The following is a 22,345-nucleotide window of genomic DNA, read 5'->3' on the forward strand; positions in this document are numbered from 1 at the left end:
AACAGATCATAATCTCTCTCCTAACCAGGGTCACCCAATAGATCATAACCCAGACATTTAAGACATTGTACAGTAATCAAATCATGCATTAACAATTGAACAGTAATAAGGATAAACATATCCCACTGGTAATTTAAAGCCTGCACAAATGCCTTTAATTGATTACCTTCATCAGTTTAAAACTCAATTACTCCCAAAGCCTTATTGAGTCTCTTTGATCATGTGGGTAATAAATATGTTTTACTTATGCATTAAGGGGCTTACTGAACATTTAGCAACAGATAATACATTCTTTTTAAAGCAGAGCAAATTATCAGACCTCTAAAATCCACACATATCAAATTTATATTTATTTTAAAAAAATATTTCTGAATCCATAACTTTTATAAACCAGTAACTGATCATAAGATTTTTTTGTTGTTGATACAATGATATTTTCAGGTTAATTGCAATCAACAATATATCAAAAGATCGATATCACAGTTCAGCAAGAGACATAACATTTCTAGTCTGTTTCTAAGACCGGCAGCAGTCATTAGAGTCCTTAAAAAACAAGTATCTCTGCCATAAAATCTTCTTTAATAGCACTTTCTGAAAAAAAGCTTCCAGAAAAAAAAAAAAAAGATTTTTTGTACCAGTTGAACTTTCATTCTGAATGCATCCGAGTGGTTTTAAGACTATTATATTAAGACAATTTGTCACCCTGCAGCCTCCAAATGTAATAAATTCATTACTAAAGTAAACATTAGACTGTGCCACTGTCAGCCTGCCAATGTCATTTTGGTCTACTGTAATCTTCTCATTAATCATATGACCAGTCTAAAATCAACATCAGTCAGAAGCTTGCCTTTTGAAAGACAGAATGACCCAAAGAATTCAGTAATTGTGGAGAAAAGTGGCATAAGAACAGGAATAATGTTATAATTATCATATTTTTTGCAGTATATCACTATGACTTAAACTAACTTGAGTTCTTATAGAGGACATGTGCACATTCAGATATCATACCTCAAGTGTTTGGAGACTTGTTTCCAGGACAGAAGACTGATCTCTGATTTGGACAAGGGGGATGAATGCCTTTAATAGCTGTCAATCTTAAACTAATATAATTATGACATAAAAACAGCTCAGGTTTTCTTTTAAAATAATGAAATAAACAACAAGTATCATGCTAGCCTGGTTCAGCTTTCTTTATTACGTGTCTCCCATTTGTTAAATAAATGGTTAAGTTTTGTAAACATTCCCAAAACTGTAATAACAATATTATGTTTGCATCTCTAATAAGCAAATTCTCCTTTTTGGAGGGTAGAAAACACTTCAAAGGCATTTTAAACTCATTTACATTCATTAAAAACCCTAACAAAATTCCTTGAAACATTTCCAAATTGCCTTAAAATATTGCAAAACAACTCTCTATATCTTTACAACCACTGTCGTCTTGCTATTAATTTGGTGACCAAAATGGATGGGTAATGTCACTACAAAGACCTGGGATTACATGCAAACTCCCTTGACCTTCTGCAGCTTACACCAGTCCACTGCCTCAAAGCTGCTTCATTAATTAATGGTCCTCTCTCACACAAGATGACTAATTAGACTGTCATAGTAGCCATTGTCCATCTTTCCCCTCTGATGGTCAATATTTTATACACATTGTCTTTCTCAAGGGAATTTCAGTCCTACATTATACCAGATTATGATGCTCTTAAAGAGCAGAATACTTGGTATGTTTTATAAAATGTAATGTCTGCTTTGTTGATAAATACCCTAATACAATGTTACAATAACAAATTACCTACCATGTACAGAAAAGAATTTTTTTTACGTTAAAAAAAAACTCGCATAAAACCAAGTTTATGAGAGCCGCGCCATGAGAAAACCAACATAGTGGGTATGCGACCAGCAAGGATCCAGACCAGCCTGCGCATCCGCGCAGTCTGGTCAGGATCCATGCTGTTCGCTTTCAAAGCCTATTACAATTAGAGAAACCGTTAGCGAACAGCATGGATCCTGACCAGACTGCGCGGATGCGCAGGCTGGTCTGGATCCTTGCTGGTCGCATACCCACTATGTTGGTTTTCTCATGGCACGGCTCATGAAAAGTTTTCATACCTCATGATGAATGAATTATTACTGACTTTGCTGAATAGGAATTTTACTAAATTTTGTGGAATATCCACAAAAGTTAGTTCCCCATGAATATCAATAATTTTTCAGTACCCAAAAGTATAAAATTACAGGTAAACAAGTCATGTTAACATGCTGTGACTGTTAAATTTCTCAAATTTCCTGCCATCAGCATAATTATTTACTTTCCTGCATTTTCATCACTCATAAAACGTAATTTTTGCATGCATCACGCAAGTGCGCCAATTTACCTGGCAAATACAGAAAACCACAAGATCTTTATCTGTTATAATAAAATACAATCAGTATTTGTTGCAGCTGATTGGTAAAGTTTCAGAACTTACAATGGAGCCACTTGTTCAGTAGAATTTCTATTAAGACGAACCATAAAACTATAAATTTGCATGTTTTCAAGTGCATTTTTTTCTTGTCAAGATGTGGATGAAGATGTTCTATGTTCCACTAAAATAAATTTCGCAAGAATTTCACACAGAGCAAATTTAACTACTGGGTGGCAATACTGCCAGTGCTTGTAGTGTAGTAGTAATCAGATATGTTATAGTAACCTGATGTGTAGTAGTAACCGGATGTGTAGCAGTAACCGGACATGCAGTAGAAACCAGAGTGAAATTTTTTTTAACTGCTAGCAACACATACACCAGGATGGGAGCATTAGAAAGGACAAATATAGAGAGCTTATTTTGATACTAGAGAATTCTATAAACGGACAGTTTCATCCAATCTGTTGCTTTGTATCACATGTTCACTTAAAACCTGAGTGGCTGGAGATATAAAGCTTGACTCCTGACCAACAGTGTGAAGGTCTGAACCCTGTCAATAGTGAAATTTGACTGAAGTGCCAACAATCAATCTTTTCTAAAACATTAGACAACAACAGTTGTAAATAAGCTAGGACTACTAGGACACTGATAATCTTGAGATATTTCATGTCAAAACCTCTTTTTCTATCACTAAAATTGCAACAGCTTCACTGTTCAGCATGTTAAAACATCTCATTTTTATTCTAACTTGTTGAATTAATGATGGCACAGATTTTAACATACAGAGCGAAAATCTCGAAAAACAGAAGTTAAAGAAAATCCCACAGGAAATTATGAACAATAAAACTGTTCAAACATGAAACTTGCAGAGATTAAAATCAATTGAAAATTAGATAACATTCAGGATATAGTGACTTGCAGTGTGACTTGCAGTGTGACTTGCAGCGTAATAACTGCATTCTACATAGGTGGGGGTTTCTTGACAGAGAAGAAAATTCAATTTTCTGGAAATTACGTTCAATTTTTCCAATTTGATTTCCCTCAGAAACGCTCATGTTCAATTTGCAACAAGTATTTAAAATTCATATATTTTTTTTTTTTCAATCAAATATCAAAAATGTAAACATATAACTAGTAACAGCTACCAAGTAATGATCATGTTATGTCCCGTTTGCTCAAAAATACACTCAAGAGTTAGTTTTATTGTATACTTAAAGCTGATGGTATCGGCAAAAATACAATATTATTGAGGCCAGCGGCCTGATAAGATCGAATGTCCATATGTGGTCTTTATTCATGCATCACATGATGGAAGAATTAATCAAACACTGTGTTTTACATTTCCCTTTTTCCTCTTAAAACACATGGATCTTTAAATAAAACAGCTCTGCAGATCTTAATCGGGCAAATATATTCCCACTTACTCCCGAGAGAAGAGAAAATAAACATTATCTTACACAGTCAATACATTTAATGAAAAATTTATTAACAGCTTTATAAAGTCATGAGTCTACTCATAATTAAGTCTAACTTACTTTCACGCTTACACTACGACAACAGAAAACTCGACACTAGTGAACAGATGGGACTTAGAAAAATTATATTTTCAACAGTCTGTCCAGTTCGGGTTCTTTTCACTTACGGCATTTAATTTATTAGATTTACACCAAACTTGTCAATCTCCTATATCTGTGAAGATCTTCAAGTACGAGCCTTGTTGGCCCAAACACCCGGACTCACTTGAGCACATCCTGGTATCCCTGCAGGCCATTTCCCACAATTCTTTCTACACTTGGATCTTTTACCCACACATTTTGTTTCTACTGATGAGGCCTCGGTGATCAATGTTTTACTGCAGTTGGTCAAAATGTCACGAAAGACCTAACACTCGAAAGATACAAAGTTACGGAAAAGTTAATGAGGACAAATAATGGCACGGCCTTATAAACTGCACGGTTCTTTAAATGATTGGAGCAACAGAAGTGTTATTCATCAATCTGAATTTCCTAGACCAACTCATTTATACATTTTGAATATAATTCACCCTTACTATTCACACATTATCTGCTATGACCAAAAAAAATTTTCATTTTTCTTGTTGCTAACATGTACTCATTGTACCATTAAGCATTCAAATTTTTGCTTCAAGGTGAACTTTTAAGAGGTGTATACCTTGCATCACAAATTCTTGAAAAACCTTTACCCACATCATCAACATTATTCATATGCAGAATATCCAAATCTATCATACTGGAAATTATCTATGTAATAAATTCACCCATAACTGGTACAGAAATTTACCCTGAACTAAAACACAGTTCATTTATGCTAATGAGCGCCTTGAATCTGCTACCAAGAACCAGGAAAAAAATTGCCTATTAACAATCACGTAACATTTCCATCCTTTTGCTTTCCCAATGTCTAATGAAACTGCTCCTATGCCTCTGATTTTAGTATTACTGTCAATAAGTTCTGTCGCTTATTCAACAGGTATTTCATTGCAAATTTTTCTGCGAGGGGTTGATAATTTTTTGGCAGTGAAGGTGGTACCAATAATCTGCATTATTTTTTTTCATCCATGTACAGAATCTACCATTAAAGAAAAATAGTCCATGATATAAACTCACTGAAAACATTCAGGTAAATTCTGACTGTCTTTAGTATGATTAAAATTACTTTATCAATTAATTTGTTACCCCCATCTAAAGTAGTAATTTTCAAAAAATATTGGAACATAAATTGCTAACAATATTTATTACAAATTAGTTACTAATATCTGTAATGAGAAAAGTAAGTTATATGTTCCCAGGAGAGTCAATGAGTACCTTTAACCCATCAAAAAAACGTTTCTGTTTCTTGTAACTTCGGTGTCTACTGAGTGCTTTTCATTCTGGTAAAATTTGAATAATTAAGCTATTCCTGTCCATAAATAGATAGGTTTATATGAAGCACATGTTCTCATAGAGGATTTGATTAACCCTTAGCCTGCTGGCGGCAAGTGATTCTGCCTTTGCGACCAGTGCAGATCAAGATCAGCCTGCACATCCGTGCAGTCTGATCATGGTCTGCACTGTTCGCTATTCAGTCAGTAATTTTTCAGTGAACACCCCTTTGAATAATAAGTGGTATGGCCCAAATTGAATGATGGACCGGTCCATTTTAGATATTTAGCAGGGTAAGGGTTAAACACATTGTGTCTGAAATCATATTCTTCTTCCACCTCTGACTTTATTATGTGGAGAAGTTGGCAGTTACTTGTGGAGAACAGTGCTACAGAATCCAGCAGAACACTGGTTTCAGGTTAGCTGCCAGCTGAACTGAAATATTGTTAATCAAAAGAAAAGAGAAACATTTTTTATTATATATAAACAGAAATGAAATAATAATTTCTTTTAATTCTTGCAATGAGGTGCATCTAGATTTCTGCTCTTAGATTTCACTTAACATTTAGTCATCTCAGTGCTTAACTGTATATATACCCTTTTATAGCTACAACAACTTCATGCTTTTTAAGGGATTATGCATTTCTTTTTTCTTTTCCCCTTTTCCTTTTCTGAAAATATCCAAAATTCACTAGGTGACTTATGGCACATAAAATACAAAACTGTATATTAAATCTTGCCAGATACAATCTGAATCTCCCTGCAAAATACTGTAATAGCCCATCTGTCTTGTTGTAATGGATGTTAGTATGTTCTTATGTTCTTTATTATAATGTCTTTTTCAAGCCCTAGCCCCATCTGGCCTTGTGTATATCACATAGGTGCATTCTTTATACAGAATTATTTAAAATTTACGATAATGTATGCTTTTGTTGTAACATCTCACCTGCTTTTGTATATAATATTGTGTATTTATATTTCAACGTTACTGTATCTCGCAGGTTACCATTTCGTATAATTTATGTCGTAATTTCGTTGCAGATGTTTGCTATAGCTTGTACAAGATGTAATTGTTATGTCAAACAACAGCGGTAAGATACAACATACGCTTCAGGTGTACTCAACGTGCTGCACGTAACTCGTGCAATGTTTATTTCAGACAAATACAAGAATAACAGATGTGATCCTGTTGCATGCAACTATATCAAAACCTGTATCTTTTCTGCAAGTCGAGCCCACATTTTATTGTTTCGATATATAGTATCAATCGTATCTGCACTTCTTTTGTGAAAAACTATTAGGACTGAACATATAAAATCTGCTTTTGCTTTAGTTATGATACATAACATTTTGACAAAGCTTAATTTGCTCTAACTATTAAAAGTACTCAATAAAACTAATTTTTATTACATAATTTTCAACATAAATGCGGCCATTAGGCTACCAAATGAAAAGAGAAAATTTTCCGTATTGAAAAATTCATTAAGACCCATCAGAAACAGTTTAATACCTTAAATAAACATTTACATTTTTCTGTTGTTAATACTTTTCAATATTCTATTAAAATGTCATCAATATAAATCGTATTTTCTCTAGCCATATACTCGCTTTTTTACTAATTGTTGTATACAACCAAAAGCGGTATCGGGATTTGACCTGTAACAGCCAGACCTGATGGTGACACGATAAACTTTAATTTCATAATAACGTTCTATAATTTAAGATTTGATGGTATCTTAAATGCTGTATAAAGTATTAATGAGATAATTTTGTGAATAAACTTAATTGACTTTTACTATCACCATAACCGCAGATTTAAATAGACTATGCCATTGAATATTTATCTGCAAAATGTGGAGTCAAGCGTCTTGTGTCAAACTGTTTTTGGATTAATAATATTAAAATGTTTACATCATAAATCCAATTTTAGTCCAACTTCAGTCCATATCAGGCCATTTTTCAATTTTGACGAACTAAGCAGCTTAACAAAAGCCATTTACTGTGACCTATTAAGATTTTATCTTTCCTCACTAATTTATCATTTCGTAGCATGACAGATTATCCCTCGAAATTACGTTTTTGAAAGCCTCTTCTACTTCCGAAATTATACATCATTTACAAACACAAAAAAAATCATTTTTGCGCAACATAATTTTAACATGTCATAATTACAAAACGTTTTGAAGAAAATTAAATTTTCTCAAATTTTAATGTGAAATCCATTCAAATCATGACATAAATAGTATATAAAAAAAGAAAACGTGTCCGGTATTGTGACAAAGATTATCATAAGACGAAATAAACTTGCTGACACACGATGACAACTGAAAAAGTGTTACGGAACAAACCCAACAAAAAAAAAGATTCTCCATAGAATAAAAAAAATTTTTTTCTTTGATCAACTTGCCTTTGGCCTCCCCTGACATAAACCTATTACAGTAAACGATAAATATATTATGTAAAATGCTTCTTTCTTTCAATTCTAGAGCAAACAAATTTTCTTTAGATGTTTCGAGAGGTATACTTAAAAGGTAAAATGTGTATGTGCGAGACAACGTTAAAACAAACGACAACAGAAAAGGTCTTGCATCGTTCTTGCAGTAACATAACTGGATGACAATCACAAAAAAACATCAAAGAAAACAGTAATCAAACTAGACTAACATCTCTATGAACAACTCAAAAGTGTCAATAAAAGAAGGTAAAAAAATACTGCGCCACATTTGTTTTAAAAATAGGCGCGTATTGTGGGAGTTATAGAAGAGGTTACAGTCCTGCGGTCTATTATTATTGCCCAAACAAGTAGCAATGGGACTCTAACCTACTTCCTGCGACATCGCTAAAAGTACCAGCTTTATCAAGATTTGACATTTTTGTGTAGATATATTAATGCATATTAAATGTACCCGGTAATTATACAATTGAAATGTACAGTAAACATTAAAGTATGCGTAAAATACTAAAGTGACAGCCTTTCTAAATTTACAATTTCTTAGGAACTGTGTTTTATAGTTGTTCTTTCGGAAACAGATATAAAATTACGCCTAACTCAACATTCGTACTACCCATTTCTTTTATCAAATTGATAAGGAACGCTGAATTCTCGTTTTGGGATATACTACAGAGTTTCATATTTACAGTGACTTAAAAGTCATAATTCAAGTCAAAAATACTTATATTGTATTATGTTTATTGAAGCACTAGACAATTTTATGACCATCTTAAGCATAAACAATTATTAACTTTTCCTTTCGATAGATGTATCTGTCAATCAGACAAGAAATATATTCCTTGCTTCTTCACTAATTGTTTTAAGCTAGTAATACATTCAATGTTCAGACTTTTCTACTAAAATGCAAACTTCTCTTGAAGTTTAATTTTTAAACTTTGGGTCCATCTGAGCAGCTGTGGCACTGCCAGCCGGGTCAATGTCTTCGCTTAAGAAAGGCATCAAGATCAGTAAACAGCTTGGTGTGGAAATTACCTCTGAAGAATCACATTTGGTCAAATAATCCCATTTGCCTTGCCTTGGGATCAAACCTGTGACTTCAAGATTGGCAGTCCAGGGTCCAAGGTTATGAAACTCAGCTCAGATCTCAAGAATGTAATTGGTTATTTCTAAGTAAAATTTCGCAATTGACCAATCACTAGACTGCTTTCCGAGACAGGTCTTCGAACCCAGTTTCTGTTCTTTCCCTTGGTAACTGAGTCACAAGACATGCTGCAATCTAAAGCCGCAGTCTGAAACTGAATCCAGAATATGCCTAACAAAACCAAACAGAAGGTGTTATCATTACGAGACAGCTGACTTGTGCATTGTCCATTACGAGACAGCCGACTTGTGCATTGTCCATTACGAGATAGATGACTTGTGCATTGTAAAAACAGCCTAAGATGCTTTTAATACATCTCTGGGAATAACAGATATTTGTCTGAAACTCCTAGTAAACTAAAGTAGCAGTTTGATGAATACTTTTTCCTTCAATTATCACAAGAATAATAAATCACAGGATTACATGACACCTGCCGGAGCAAAAAAAGCTAGAAGGAAATTGAAGCAAAAGGACACTAGACAAGAATTCTTTATCATTTTCTCCAATGAGACAAATAAACTATTAGTCTACAAGGAAAAGTGAAATAAAAAGATGAGGACTTCTCTATGTACATCTGCCCATGTTTTTTTTTAACAGCTCCTTTCTAAACTTTCTTTGGGCTATATTCTACTGTGACAGGCTGAGACAATGTAACAATCAAGAAAGTCAGTGGGACAAAAAATCTCTTATGCTGTTGCAGCATATATTTCAGCCATTAATGTAGTGCATTTCTGACTACATGGCGCTCTGTTCCATCGGGAAAACCTGAATCACATGCAGAGAAAACGTGATCAAACAGAAATTACCAATCATCGGTACGGGTTCGGGTCCTGGTCCAGGTCTGATTGAGCTACCTTCATAATTATGTAATCCTGAAGGAAATAGTGAATCAATTAACACAATGTTTCTGAGGGACCATCCTGTTTTATATATTGTCGAGTAAATCAATCTCCTGCAAAGTTGCAGCCTGTGGAGACGTTTTCTATTTATTTTGAGAACTTCCATGGTTCTGTAGGATATAATCAAACTTATGCTGCAATAAAGTCACCGCTAAATATCCTCCAAGTGCCACAAGTAAATTGGGACCAGACACTGACTCCACGATAAAACACAAGACGCAGAATGGATATTTATTATACATAAGCCGATCGCAAACGAAATAAATGTTATAACCTATACGGAAATCTGGTGTTTATTTGGACTTATTTGAACATTTTCAGTATTTCCTTCAGCATCTTACTTAGATTTTATCAGGCGTTTTCCAGACAATTTACATAAAACAGTGGGACACCGACAGTCAAGCTATTCACTCAGCTGCTTTATAAAGTTAGCTTATTCCAACTTATACATAGAGTCCCTAATTGCGTCTGTCAGACGTTAAACTTTAATGACCCTCAGGCTTATTGTCTGCGCAACCAGTGGTAATCTAGTTTTTTTTCCCTAGGAAACTGCGGCCATGTTTTACAAGGAATACAGTATACGCTCTGTTTAGGACACTTCTATATAGCAAACACCTTAACCTTTACCCTGCTAAATTTCTAAAATGGACTGGTCCATCATCACTTTGGGCAGTGACCACCTATCATTCAAAGGGGTGTTCACTGAAAATTTATGAACTGAATAGTGATCAGTGCCGAACAAGATCACAGCCGCATGGATGTGCAGGCTGTCATCTTGGTCTGCACTGGTCGCAAAGGCAGAAACACTTTACACCAGCAATCTCTGTGTTGGGAAAATTGTGACAAAGAGCTGTTTCAGGATATTTACAATCTTTTGAACATACTTAAGTCAACTGAGACTCCCATCCACAAATTAGTGCCTGAAAGAAATTTATTGTTCTTTGCAAAAAGGTCAGCTAAAACACCCCTATTTATAATGTCCATTTTAAGACTAATTTATGCCCTTTTTGGTCTGAAATTTACATATAAAATGGTATGAAACAATTATTTGGCAATTTACAAAACATTTGAACCAAAATCTATCTGTTACCCATCCCCTAGCATTAGTTCCAATAACCTCCTCCACACATGTCCCAGAATCCACTCTAATGATAATTTAAGGACACTTTTGGGAAAAAATAAAAAAACATGTAACATTAAAAAACTCTCACTGACTTAGCTCTAATTATTGCGCTAACTTTCTTGCCATGTCAGCAGACTACCATATGAGCTGTTTCCAGGAGTATTTTATGCTATCATTATGTCTCATAAATTCCCCTAAGCTGAAGCCATTAAAGTACAACTAAATCAATTACCACTGTTATTTTACTTTTTGTAAGACAAAAACTACCGAAAAATTAAGCACAGAGACACAATATAAAGGGCTCTTAAAAAATCTTGTTTTAAACCTCATATGTTCCCACAGTAGGATCAACAAAAACTAAAATATCAGGTATAAATTTGGCAGTTCTGTTCTTATGTTTGGGCACTTTTTTTGTTATAACATTGAACACTGAATATTCTGGTGAAATATAACAAGGTCACTTAATAATATTCTGAGCACGCATATTACTGGTGTTACATATTCAAAACATGTTCTGTCTGTCTCATAGATATCGGGGAAGAGTCGCATTTGTTTATGTTCAGACTCCAGTACTTAAGCTACATTTAAATCAACAGATTTTGATGTATATTAGTTTTTACCTTTTAAGAATACAATTCCTCAGTGATTCTTAGAACAAAATTTGTCAGTAAAAAAGTAGGGAGAGAAAATGCTTCCTTTTAATAATGATCAAAATCTTAATTAACTCAGAATACCTCCTAAAATTCTTCCAAACAAGAGAGGTTCTTGTAATACACTGTAATTATTTTTAAAATGAGGTTGTCTTGATTATATTGTGTACTTTTAAAATGGAATGAATATTGTTTAAATATTATATTTAAGGTAACCCCTTAGAATTTGCGATACTTATCTCAGATACTCACCACCTGATCAGCATCATTTTTAATCCTCTTTCATTTCTATTCTGTAGAATTATTGCCTTACAGTACAACTCTTACCCTTATTTTTATTGAGCTAGATTAAATGTTAATGCGGTTCTTATGTTTTGAGGAGGCAGACTAATAACCCTGTAGCATTCCCAGTCAAAGTACTGAAGGGCCTGGCAGTACCAATACTAGAGTATATACAAAGAGGGAGACAACTTTTTATAAATCAATGCACTCACACTAAAGGGAAGCTAAGTGCATTTATTACTGGAGAGACAAAAGCTGAGATTTCTTCTTTGATAACATAATTATTTTCACTTACCAATCCAAAATAACATGAAAATCAATTAGGAGCATTTTTATGTATATCTCAAAAGTAAACTCTTGAGAAAAACAAAAAGGAAAAAAAAAACTGCAAAATTCTTCAAAATTGCCATTTTTTAAGTTTTGTGAAATCGGAATAAAATTTAGTGGCTACTTCCAGGAGATACTGTAAATTTCAAATACATTTCACTGTAATATTTCGTAACTTTCATGTTTTGATTCAACCACAAAATCCACGATTATTATTAATGATTTCACAGTACTTAATGATAATATATCAGCTGAGAATTATCTTTTAACACAATCATTTTCAACCACTTTCAGGCTAAACCACAGATCTTGACAAAGAAAACAATTTTAATGGAAATGTCGTCTGCTAAAATTGTAAAGTTCATTCAATTTGCTCCAAAATTGGAAGAAATATTGTCAGAGTAGCAAACAGCTTGGAACCTGATCTGGTTCCAAGCTGTTTGCAAAGGCTGTTAAATTCGCCTGCAGCAGGCTAAGGGTTAAAGACATTATCGGAAGATAATCTATATAAGCATTCATCTTGGAAACACATAATTTCTAAAATTTAAAATGTTATCTCAAACAGCATTCGTTTTATTAAATAAAACTGCTTTAAAAGAAACAAAATTGGCAAACTCAACAGACTAAGAATTAGAGAGGAACATGATATCTATCATTTAATAGAAAATGAAATTTTCGGGTAATGAGTTGTGTTGGAAATTACAAATGTTGCCATTCATCATTTGAAGGTCTGACAAGGAAATAAATGAATTTAACACATCTAAACCTGCACCAGGATTAAAATGTCCATGTATTTTGCTGAGGCAAAGCAGGAGGCATATCAAATAAATAGGATTCTTTTTAGAATCAAACAGCAGAAAAAGAGGGAAAGATTCGGATGACACAAGAGAGAAAAATAGAAGAAATAGTGAAAGAAATTTGGAAAGGCCAACATAAGAAAGAAATGAAAGAATGAGGACAAGGATGATTTAGAAAAAGAAAGAAAGAAAGAAGAATTGGAAAGGAAGAAAGAAAGAAGGATTGGAAAGGAAGATATAAGAAAAATAGATAGAAGGAAAAGTGAAAGAAAGAGAGAAGAACTAGTCAAAGAAACTGGGAAAGGATGGCAAAAGAAAGAAAGATATATTATAAGAAAGATTAGCAAAAGAAAAAGAACAAGAGATCACAGAGTGATCTTGGCGCCCACCAATGTGCCATTTTTGAGTGTTCCAAATTTCAAGACTTATTGACTAGCTCAAGGTCAAATTTCATTTCCATACACAACACAAATCTATGCAAGTGGTCCAAATTTGAAGGCTGTAGCTTGAGAAATGTAAAAGTAGGTCACTAGGTCAAAATCCAGGTCAAATTTTACTTCGGAATACAAAACTATGCATGTGGTCCAAATTTGAAGCCTGTACCTTCAAAAATGTGAAAGTAGGTCACTAGGTCAATGTAAAGGTCAAAGTTTGTTTCGGTACACAAAACTATGCATGTGGTCCAAATTTGAAGGCTGTAGCTTGAGAAATGTAAAAGTAGGTCACTAGGTCAAAATCAAGGTCAAATTTTATTTCGGAATACAAAACTATGCATGTGGTCCAAATTTGAAGCCTGTAACTTAAAAATGTGAAAGTAGATCACTAGGTCAATGTAAAGGTCAAAGGTCATTTCAGTACATAAAACTATGCAAGTGGTCCAAATTTGAAGGCTGTAGCTTCAAAAATGTGAAAGTAGGTCACTAGGTCAATGTCAAGGTCAAAGTTTTTTTCGGTACACAAAACTATGCACGTAGTCCAAATTTGAAGGCTGTAGCTTGAGAAATGTGGAAGTAGGTCACTAGGTCAAAATCAATGTCAAATTTCATTTTGAAACACAAAATTATGCATATGGTCCAAATTTGATGCCTGTACCTTCAAAAATGTGAAAGTAGGTCACTAGGTCAAAATAAAGGTCAAAGTTTTTTCCAGTGCACAAAATTATGCATGTGGTCCAAATTTGAAGGCTGTAGCTACAGAAATGTGAAAGTAGGTCACTAGGTCAAGATCAAGGTCAACTCATGTCAAGGTTCATCTTGCCACTCAAAAATATACATGTGGTCCAAGTTTGAATGTTGTAGTTACTGACAAGAACATTTTAAAAGCTTTTCCCTATATAAGTCTATATGAACCATGTGACCCCCGGGGCGGGGCCATATTTAACCCTAGGAGGATAATTTGAACAAACTTGGTAGAGAACCACTAGATGATGCTACATTACAAGTATCAAAGCCCTAGGCTTTGTGGTTTGGACAAGAAGATTTTCAAAGTTTTTCCCTATATAAGTCTATGTAAACCATATGACCCCCAGGGCAGGGCCATATTTGACCCCAGAGAAATAATTTTGAATCATCTTGGTAGAGGACCACTAGATGATGCTTCATACCAAATATCAAAGCCCTAGGCTCTGTGGTTTTGGACAAGAAGGTTTTCAAAGTTTTTCCCTATATAAATCTATATAAATTATAGAAATAAACAAAGGGCCATAACTCACTCATAAATTGTTGAACCAGTCTGATTTTCAGGGGGACACAACTAGGGTACCAATACATCATTCTGACAAAGTTTGGTCAAAATCCCCCCAGTAGTTTCTGAGGAGATGCGATAACGAGAAATTGTTAACGGACGGACGGACGGACGGACGGACGGAATGACGGACGGACGGACCACGGACGCAGAGTGATTTTAATAGCCCACCATCTGATGATGGTGGGCTAAAAATACAGTATCAGAAAGAAAGAAGAAATAAGAGGGAAAAGAAATACAGGAGAAAAAAAGTTTTCCTGAAGGTCTTTTCTGATATTTGTTTCTTTCACTATATTCACAATTACTTTGCTTGTATAACATTACTCTAGCATTAGGGTTATATAACAAGAGGGCCAAGATGGCCCTAGGTCGCTCACCTGAGAAACACACCATAATAGTGTAAAAATGTTTGACCTAGTGATTTCATGGAAAAAAATATTCTGGCCAATTTTCATTAGGATTGGACCAAAAATGTGGTCTCTTGAGTTTAAACAAGTATTTTCTTTGATATGACCTAGTGACCTAGTTTTTGACCCCAGCTGACCCATATTCAAACTTGACCTTGATTTCATCAAGGCAATCATTCTGACCAAATTTCATGAAGATCAATTGAAAAATACAGCCTCTATCGCATACACAAGGTTTTTCTTTGATTTGACCTAGTGACCTACTTTTGACCCCAGATGACCCATATTCAAACTTGACCTAGATTTCATCAAGGCTATCATTCTGACTTAATTTCATGAAGATCAATTGAAAAATACAGCCTCTATTGCATTCACAAGGTTTTTCTTTGATTTGACCTAGTTTTTGACCACAGATGACCCATATTTGAAATCAACCTAGATTTCATCAAGGCAATCATTCTGACCAAATTTGATGAAGATCAATTGAAAAATACAGCCTCTATTGCATACAAAAGGTTTTTTTGATTTGACCTAGTGACCTAGTTTTTGACCCCAGATGACCCATTTTCGAATTTGGCCTAGATTTTATCAAGGTTATCATTCTGACAAAATTTCATGAGGATCAGTCGAAAAATACAGTCTCTATCTCATACACAAGGTTTTTCCTTGATTTGACCTAGTGACCTAGTTTTAGAACCCAGATGACCCATTTTCTAACCTGGCCTAGATTTCATCAAGGTTATCATTCTGACCAAATTTCATGAAGATCAGTTGAAAAATACAGCCTCTATCGCATACACAAGGTTTTTCTTTGATTTGACCTAGTGACCTAGTTTTTTTATCCCAGATTACCCATTTTCGAACTTGTTTTAGATTTCATCAAGGTAATAATTCTGACCAAATTTCATGAAGATCAGTTGAAAAATACAGCCTCTATTGCATACACAAGCTAAATGTTGACAGACGACAGACGCCGAACATCGAGCGATCACAATGCTCAGGTGAGCTAAAAACACAGATGAAAGGAATAATCTTAAATACATCTCATTTTTCCCTTCCTCTTCTTAAAAATTTATGATCCCTAAGTACAATATGCTGCATTTTAAAGTGGATATACGGACAATAAACGTCTAAAAAATGGTATTAAACTCAGTCTTTTTACATAAATGCATAACAGATTAGTATTTTTATATCAGTCTACTATTCCAGGTAGCATTCTTCAACCATGACATAAAAATCATCAGATTAGCACCCTACTAATTATCTTGTCAAAACCAAAACAAAAAACTGGTTTTCTTCCAGAAATCGTCTTATCTTTTTTCTTCAAGTGGAATCCCAAGACAGCTGAGTTTTTTTTACTAGCAGTTGTGCAGAACACTGCATGATATTATAATTTCTCTTTATTATTTGGCACTGTTTGTATAGCTATAGGGCTACTTTTTCATTTCATTTGATCTGGTAACCCTAACCCCACACCCCCATCCCCACCTCCAGCACGGCTAACCACCACACACTGGACATTAAAGGTCCAATACTAAGGAAAGTGAACATTTTAATTTCTTTTAAAAAGCACAGAAACTATTTCATTTTATTGGAAAATGAAAATTGGTATGTAGAAATTCGAAATAAATCGCAGTATATGTACAATTATTTTTCTATGAAGTATGAAGAAAGTTAAAAAGACCTGGGGGGTCATTCTGTCGATTCATTGAAATTTCAACATAATACACATACATTTCTTTGAGTTCCAAAGACCTTCTGTAAATTTTGACCTACCAATCTTCATTATTTAGTGTCTTGCAGAAGTCTATGCACTGGCTATGAAAAAAATTGCCAACTCACTTTCCCTTAGTAATGGACCTTTAAACTGCTTTAAGTGCTTGTACTTCTAAGAAAAAAAAGGACATGATAGTGTTACATAAAGTCAGTAACGTTATCATAATTTTGAAGTTAAAAAAAATATGGAAAATTTGCAATTTTTTTATATAATCTTTGCAAAAGAATTATTAAGCGCTTCAAAAAAAATGAACAAACAATTTTGATAAAGACAACAGCTTTTCGAGTTATTAATTCAGTAGGGAAAAAAACAGAAATGAGATTTTCAGTTCACCTAGAAAGCAATTCTATCAAAGAACAAATCCCCGAGGTTTACTTTGGCTTTAATCCATTTACCGAGTAGAGGCGAATGAATTCTCTCCATCTTTGTTTTCTCTTACAGGTTTCGGTATCAAAGAAAAAACTTAGCATCTATTTTCACTATTCCCTAACCGCTATGAAATAAAAACGGCAGAACTTGGCAGAATAATCTTACAGATATTACCAGAATATTACGATTATTATGGAAATCTAAACAATTGGCTCTGCAGCAAAGACACTGCACAAAATTGCTGACATACTTTCGGGATAATTATTTTCCTATAATGATCATAAGTTACATTATTGCGACACTGTATTGTCTAACTCACTTATTAGACGCGTTATTGTTAACAACTAATTGCCGGATCAATACTATCTCATATTACGCATGCGGTAATGGTAATTTTGCTCCCAGAAAACTGGATCAAATTTTTGTTGTTTACTACCAGTTTTTTCTCATAGAGTTTCATTCTTGTTGTCAGAAATGATGTCTACTTGCTACCTTTTCCTACCATCACAATTTCTCTAACATGAAACTTGCTCCTCTATCACAATTAGTGAACTGAACGCATGTCTAATGGCAAATGAATGTAAAAAATGATAAAACTTATTCAATTTACAGGGTATAAGACAGAGTTTTGTGAAAATAGATGACTGATCAATATATCTAAAACAAAAAGGTTGTCCTCTGTTACAAGTAAGGTTCCTCTTCAGAAATGACCTCTTCTATCGCTGCTGCCATCAAGACTACTATGATAATGTTCAAAAGAATCTGACAAAATAAAATTTGGTTGACTAAATCAAGTCTTTTTACCTTTAACTAATAATAAGAAGCATATAGTATGTATTTTTTTCATAAACAGAATAATTATGATTTATTGTTTAGTGTCATATTTGTCTTAATTATCAGATAGCTCATCATCGTAAATCAAAAGCGAGTAAATCTTCATTTTCTAAAAATCTCAGTTTTAAAACCCAGTAGGTGGCATACTTATTGTCTCCCACAATAGTATCTAAGCCATTCCTCAGTACAACTGAACCTGAATTAGCAGCCACCTGTGTTAAACAGCCACTTGCCTTGTGCAGCCAGTCAGCAAACATTCCAAATTGACCTTTTTATATTTCAAAACTGTCTCCAGCAGGCACCTGCCTTAAAAAGCTAAACTGTGTTACTCTCTTGGCTGGATGCTTAATAAAGGTTTGACAGCATATGTATAGTATCTTTGACAAAATGTAAATACATTGTTCCCAATGTAAAAATATACATTTACCAATGTAAATACATTGTTCTAAACACAGATTGTTCCCAATGTAAATAATTATGTTCTTAGAACTTGTTCCCAATGTAAATACATTGTTCCCAATATAGATTTGTTGTTTCCAATGTAAATATGTTATTCCCAATGTAAAAACACTTTTACCAATGTAAATACATTAGATTCGTTGTTTCCAATGTAAATATATAATGTTGTTCCATTAACTTAGATTAAATTAATTTGAACTGTTTTTCAGCAGGGAAGGAAATTTGATTATCATACATATTTTTTTACAAAATTGGAAATTTAAAATTTACTGCTCGTCCCCAAAATTTAACTGTTGCACAATATGAAATATAGGCCAAACGTGTTATCTTTGACAAAAATAAACATGTATTTACAAGGACAGTCAAACGATAGCTGTGTTAGGCTATCAGCACTTATATCAGTGGGCTATCGGCACATATATCAGTACATCGTATCCATTAAGGAGATGTGTGTCAAACTTTTATTACAACAGTAGATGGTGTCAGCGAAAGGTTGTAAAGTCACAAAATCTTGCCCCAAAACTCCATTGTCAAAGAATAAAAGGCTATGTAAGTTTGACAATCGCGAAAAAATCTATTCATCATACGATTTTATGATTATAAACAGTATGACCTTCAACAGAAGACCTTTTATCACTAAAATTCATAGATTCATCATCATTTATATTTGATATATCTTCAAGCCACACACGTGATAAAATGATTTACCGTTATGGCAAAAAGTAATATTTCAGGAAACATTACAAAGAGTAATGGAAACATAAATTTTCCAAGACAATATCTTTCTCGTTATATTACTGCATCAGGTCTACCTGACATTTCACCGGTGGTACAACAAAACTGTTTAGAAATTTATTTTGAAAACTTTTTGACCGAGCAGGTCAGCAATTTTCTATTCTCAGACAAATATTGTTGCTAATTACTTGGCACCAGTCAAGATTACTAAAGACACCTGTATTTGATGTTTATAAACCACCCAGTGATTGCAGACACAATGTTTGTGTTTTCTTTCTGCGCCAGCTACCTGCAGGGTGCATTTACTAATATGTTTTTTGTCTTGTTAAGAATAGATTCTATCTTGGTCTATTGTCAGAGAATATACAGGTGTTTTATACTCATCCTCTAGAACACACAGCACAATTTATTAAATTATCAACAAAATCCAACATTGTTTCAAGTGCAATGTGCTTTTTTGCTGTTCTTGCATTTTCCTTTGCAACATAATTATGTAACATAAATCTAAATGCAGCTTATTCCTGCCTTCCATAATGAATGGCTGAATTTATCTCTAAGATAAACCCCTGTTTTAACCCTTTAAGCTTGCTGGCGGCAATTGATTCTGCCTTTGCGACCAGTGCAGACCAAGATCAGCCTGCACATCTATGCAGTCTGATCATGGTCTGCACTGTTCGCTATTCAGTCAGTAAATTTTTAGTAAACACCCCTTCAAATGATAAATGGTACTGCCCAAATTGGAAGATGGACCAGTCCATTATAGAAATTTAGCATGGTAAGGGTTAAGGTTGTAAATATGTAGCAACCAGTCTCAGAATCTAGCCTTGCCATTGGTCCATTTCAAATGTATGCTCAAGACAACAAATCAGATGATAGACAGTTTAGACTGGTTTTCAAATTCAAGTCTGGTCCTTTGACTTCTACGAGGAGTTCTGGTAATTGTCCCTGGTTTCCTGCCATTAAGGTGGTTAAATTCTTTCTTCTTAATATGAGATTCATTTTTTTTTTTCAATTCACTACTGGGTATACTTCATGATGATTTCATGCCTCTATCAAAATCTCTCACAACTTCCCCACATGAAACAAATAATTGAGTACTTAAGAATAAATTATGATAACCTTTTTCTGCAAACAAATGGCAACATGCATCAAGCTAATGTGCTCAGACCTTACGATTTTGTTGCGTTCCATTCTGTTCTTGTGCGGTAAAAAATGTTGCGCTGTATGCATAATTTGGAGGTTTCGTTTAATTTCTATGCAAATATTTATACCCCATATGTTTACACCAGGAGTAAAATATGCTAAGTTTACATGACAGGTATTTTATCATCATTGAATGTGCCGGAACACAGGTGCAAACCAGAGGGTTAATTATGTTTTAATACAGATAAGTCTTTTCACTTTTAATTTATATGCAAAAGTGCTTAATTATGGTGTCACTTTAAACCACATGGGGAAAAAAGGCTAGAAGCAAAAAAGATTATTTGTTATCATCATTAATAATATCATTAAAAGGTAAGCATAGGAAAAGCCTTGACTTGAATCCATCAAAGAGGGGAGACTTTGTGGTTTTAGTAAGATTTTTTTGATAGGGGTAAAATTTAATAATATTATGTCAATAATATACATTAATATTCTTACAGTAAAGGCTACACGTGTTTTGGTGATGTGTGTTTCATGCCCTACAAGTTCGATTCGACATTTAAAACCTCATGAATGCCATCTTCTCCGCTTATATACGGTTTCATACCGATTTTTAATACTGACATATCGTAATTCATGTTTACTATGTCCCTACGTGAACTATTTACCCATTTATGGAATACATCAGACAAATAAATGTCAGTTATGGAATAACGTCATTAACAATTTGCAAGGAGGCAAAACTTTGCCGACACTTACAGTCAGTACAATATTTGCTGACTATTATGCAAAAACAAAATGAATGCATTGTAAAAATGCAATAGTTTTAGTGGGCTATTATTCTGCTTTGATAGTTTCCAGAACGTTTTTTTATAGCTTAGAATTTGTCAGAATGTCAAGATCTGACAACAAGGGAGTTTATATATAATACACCTTCCATATTTTTACAAATACTTGCATGCTTCACTAACAACTTAATTGAATGGTTTGCCGGTCAACAAGTCAAAACTATTGACTGAGGTCCGAGGGTGTTTTATCTCATGACATCAGACGAATAATTTTTAAATTTTTGACTTATAAGCCCAGTAAAACTATGGATTGGCAATATACATAAGTAGTCATGTAATATTACTATTCTAAACACAAATTTCTATACGACAAAAATTACTATCCACTTATTTTTAGCATACAACTTATGGACGAGAAGTTAATTATTGCCCTCCTGCATCACCAGGGTGATAGGAACTTACCTCAAGTTGATGTTTTGACTGCTGTTCTCTGTCTAGAGGTTTACCTGTAGTTGTTATCACACCTGAAAATAGATTTTGAAATGCTTGATGATTTTTTCAGAATATCATTTGCAATTTCTTATAGGGATGGAGGAGTTGGCCTATATTTTTCTAAAATGTTCTTGCTAAAAATACTGTTTTCAGGTAATTTCTGCTGGAGTCTATTTTTAAGTTTCCCTTAAAAGACTTATTAGCAATACTATACCAGTACAAAAGCAGTTACATAAAAAGAGAAAGATCTGAAAAGAAAGTATTGCAGTGAAGCTAGAACATTTCATATGATCAATTACTTTTCACTTGATAAAACAAACAGCATCTCTGCTGATACCGTCAACAATGCATTATTTTGTCTTATATAAAGAAAGAAAATCATTTACAAAAGAATTAAGCTTAAATAAAGGGTAAAATGGCCTGTCAGGCACATGTCCACTGATTGACCACAAATAAATTGACTTGACCATTTGACCTGAGATGACCGTAAGGCATACCAAGGTCAAACAAGTGCATGTCCATTAGCAAAAAGCAAATAAAACAAGAAACAACATGCCCCTGGGTGAAATACTGGTTGGAAACTGATACACGGTAACTAATTAACTGCTGGATACAAATGGCCTACAGATGAGGTTTG

The 22,345-nt window shown here is 33.9% G+C and overlaps 1 protein-coding gene across 8 annotated transcripts in view; it reads right to left on the reverse strand.

Annotated features, from left to right (window-relative positions):
• The window catches only part of LOC123557576 (protocadherin Fat 1-like), a 159,277-nt gene that overhangs the window by 86,429 nt on the left and 50,503 nt on the right, over positions 1-22,345 (reverse strand). For all 8 annotated transcript variants that reach the window (XM_053543887.1, XM_053543886.1, XM_053543883.1 and 5 more), the window contains exon 4: positions 21,679-21,740. In XM_053543887.1, the coding sequence (XP_053399862.1) occupies positions 21,679-21,740 (62 nt within the window). The remainder of the gene's footprint in view (positions 1-21,678; positions 21,741-22,345) is intronic.

Source organism: Mercenaria mercenaria, chromosome 5 (genome assembly GCF_021730395.1).
Source record: "Mercenaria mercenaria strain notata chromosome 5, MADL_Memer_1, whole genome shotgun sequence".
Taxonomy (NCBI): domain Eukaryota; kingdom Metazoa; phylum Mollusca; class Bivalvia; order Venerida; family Veneridae; genus Mercenaria; species Mercenaria mercenaria.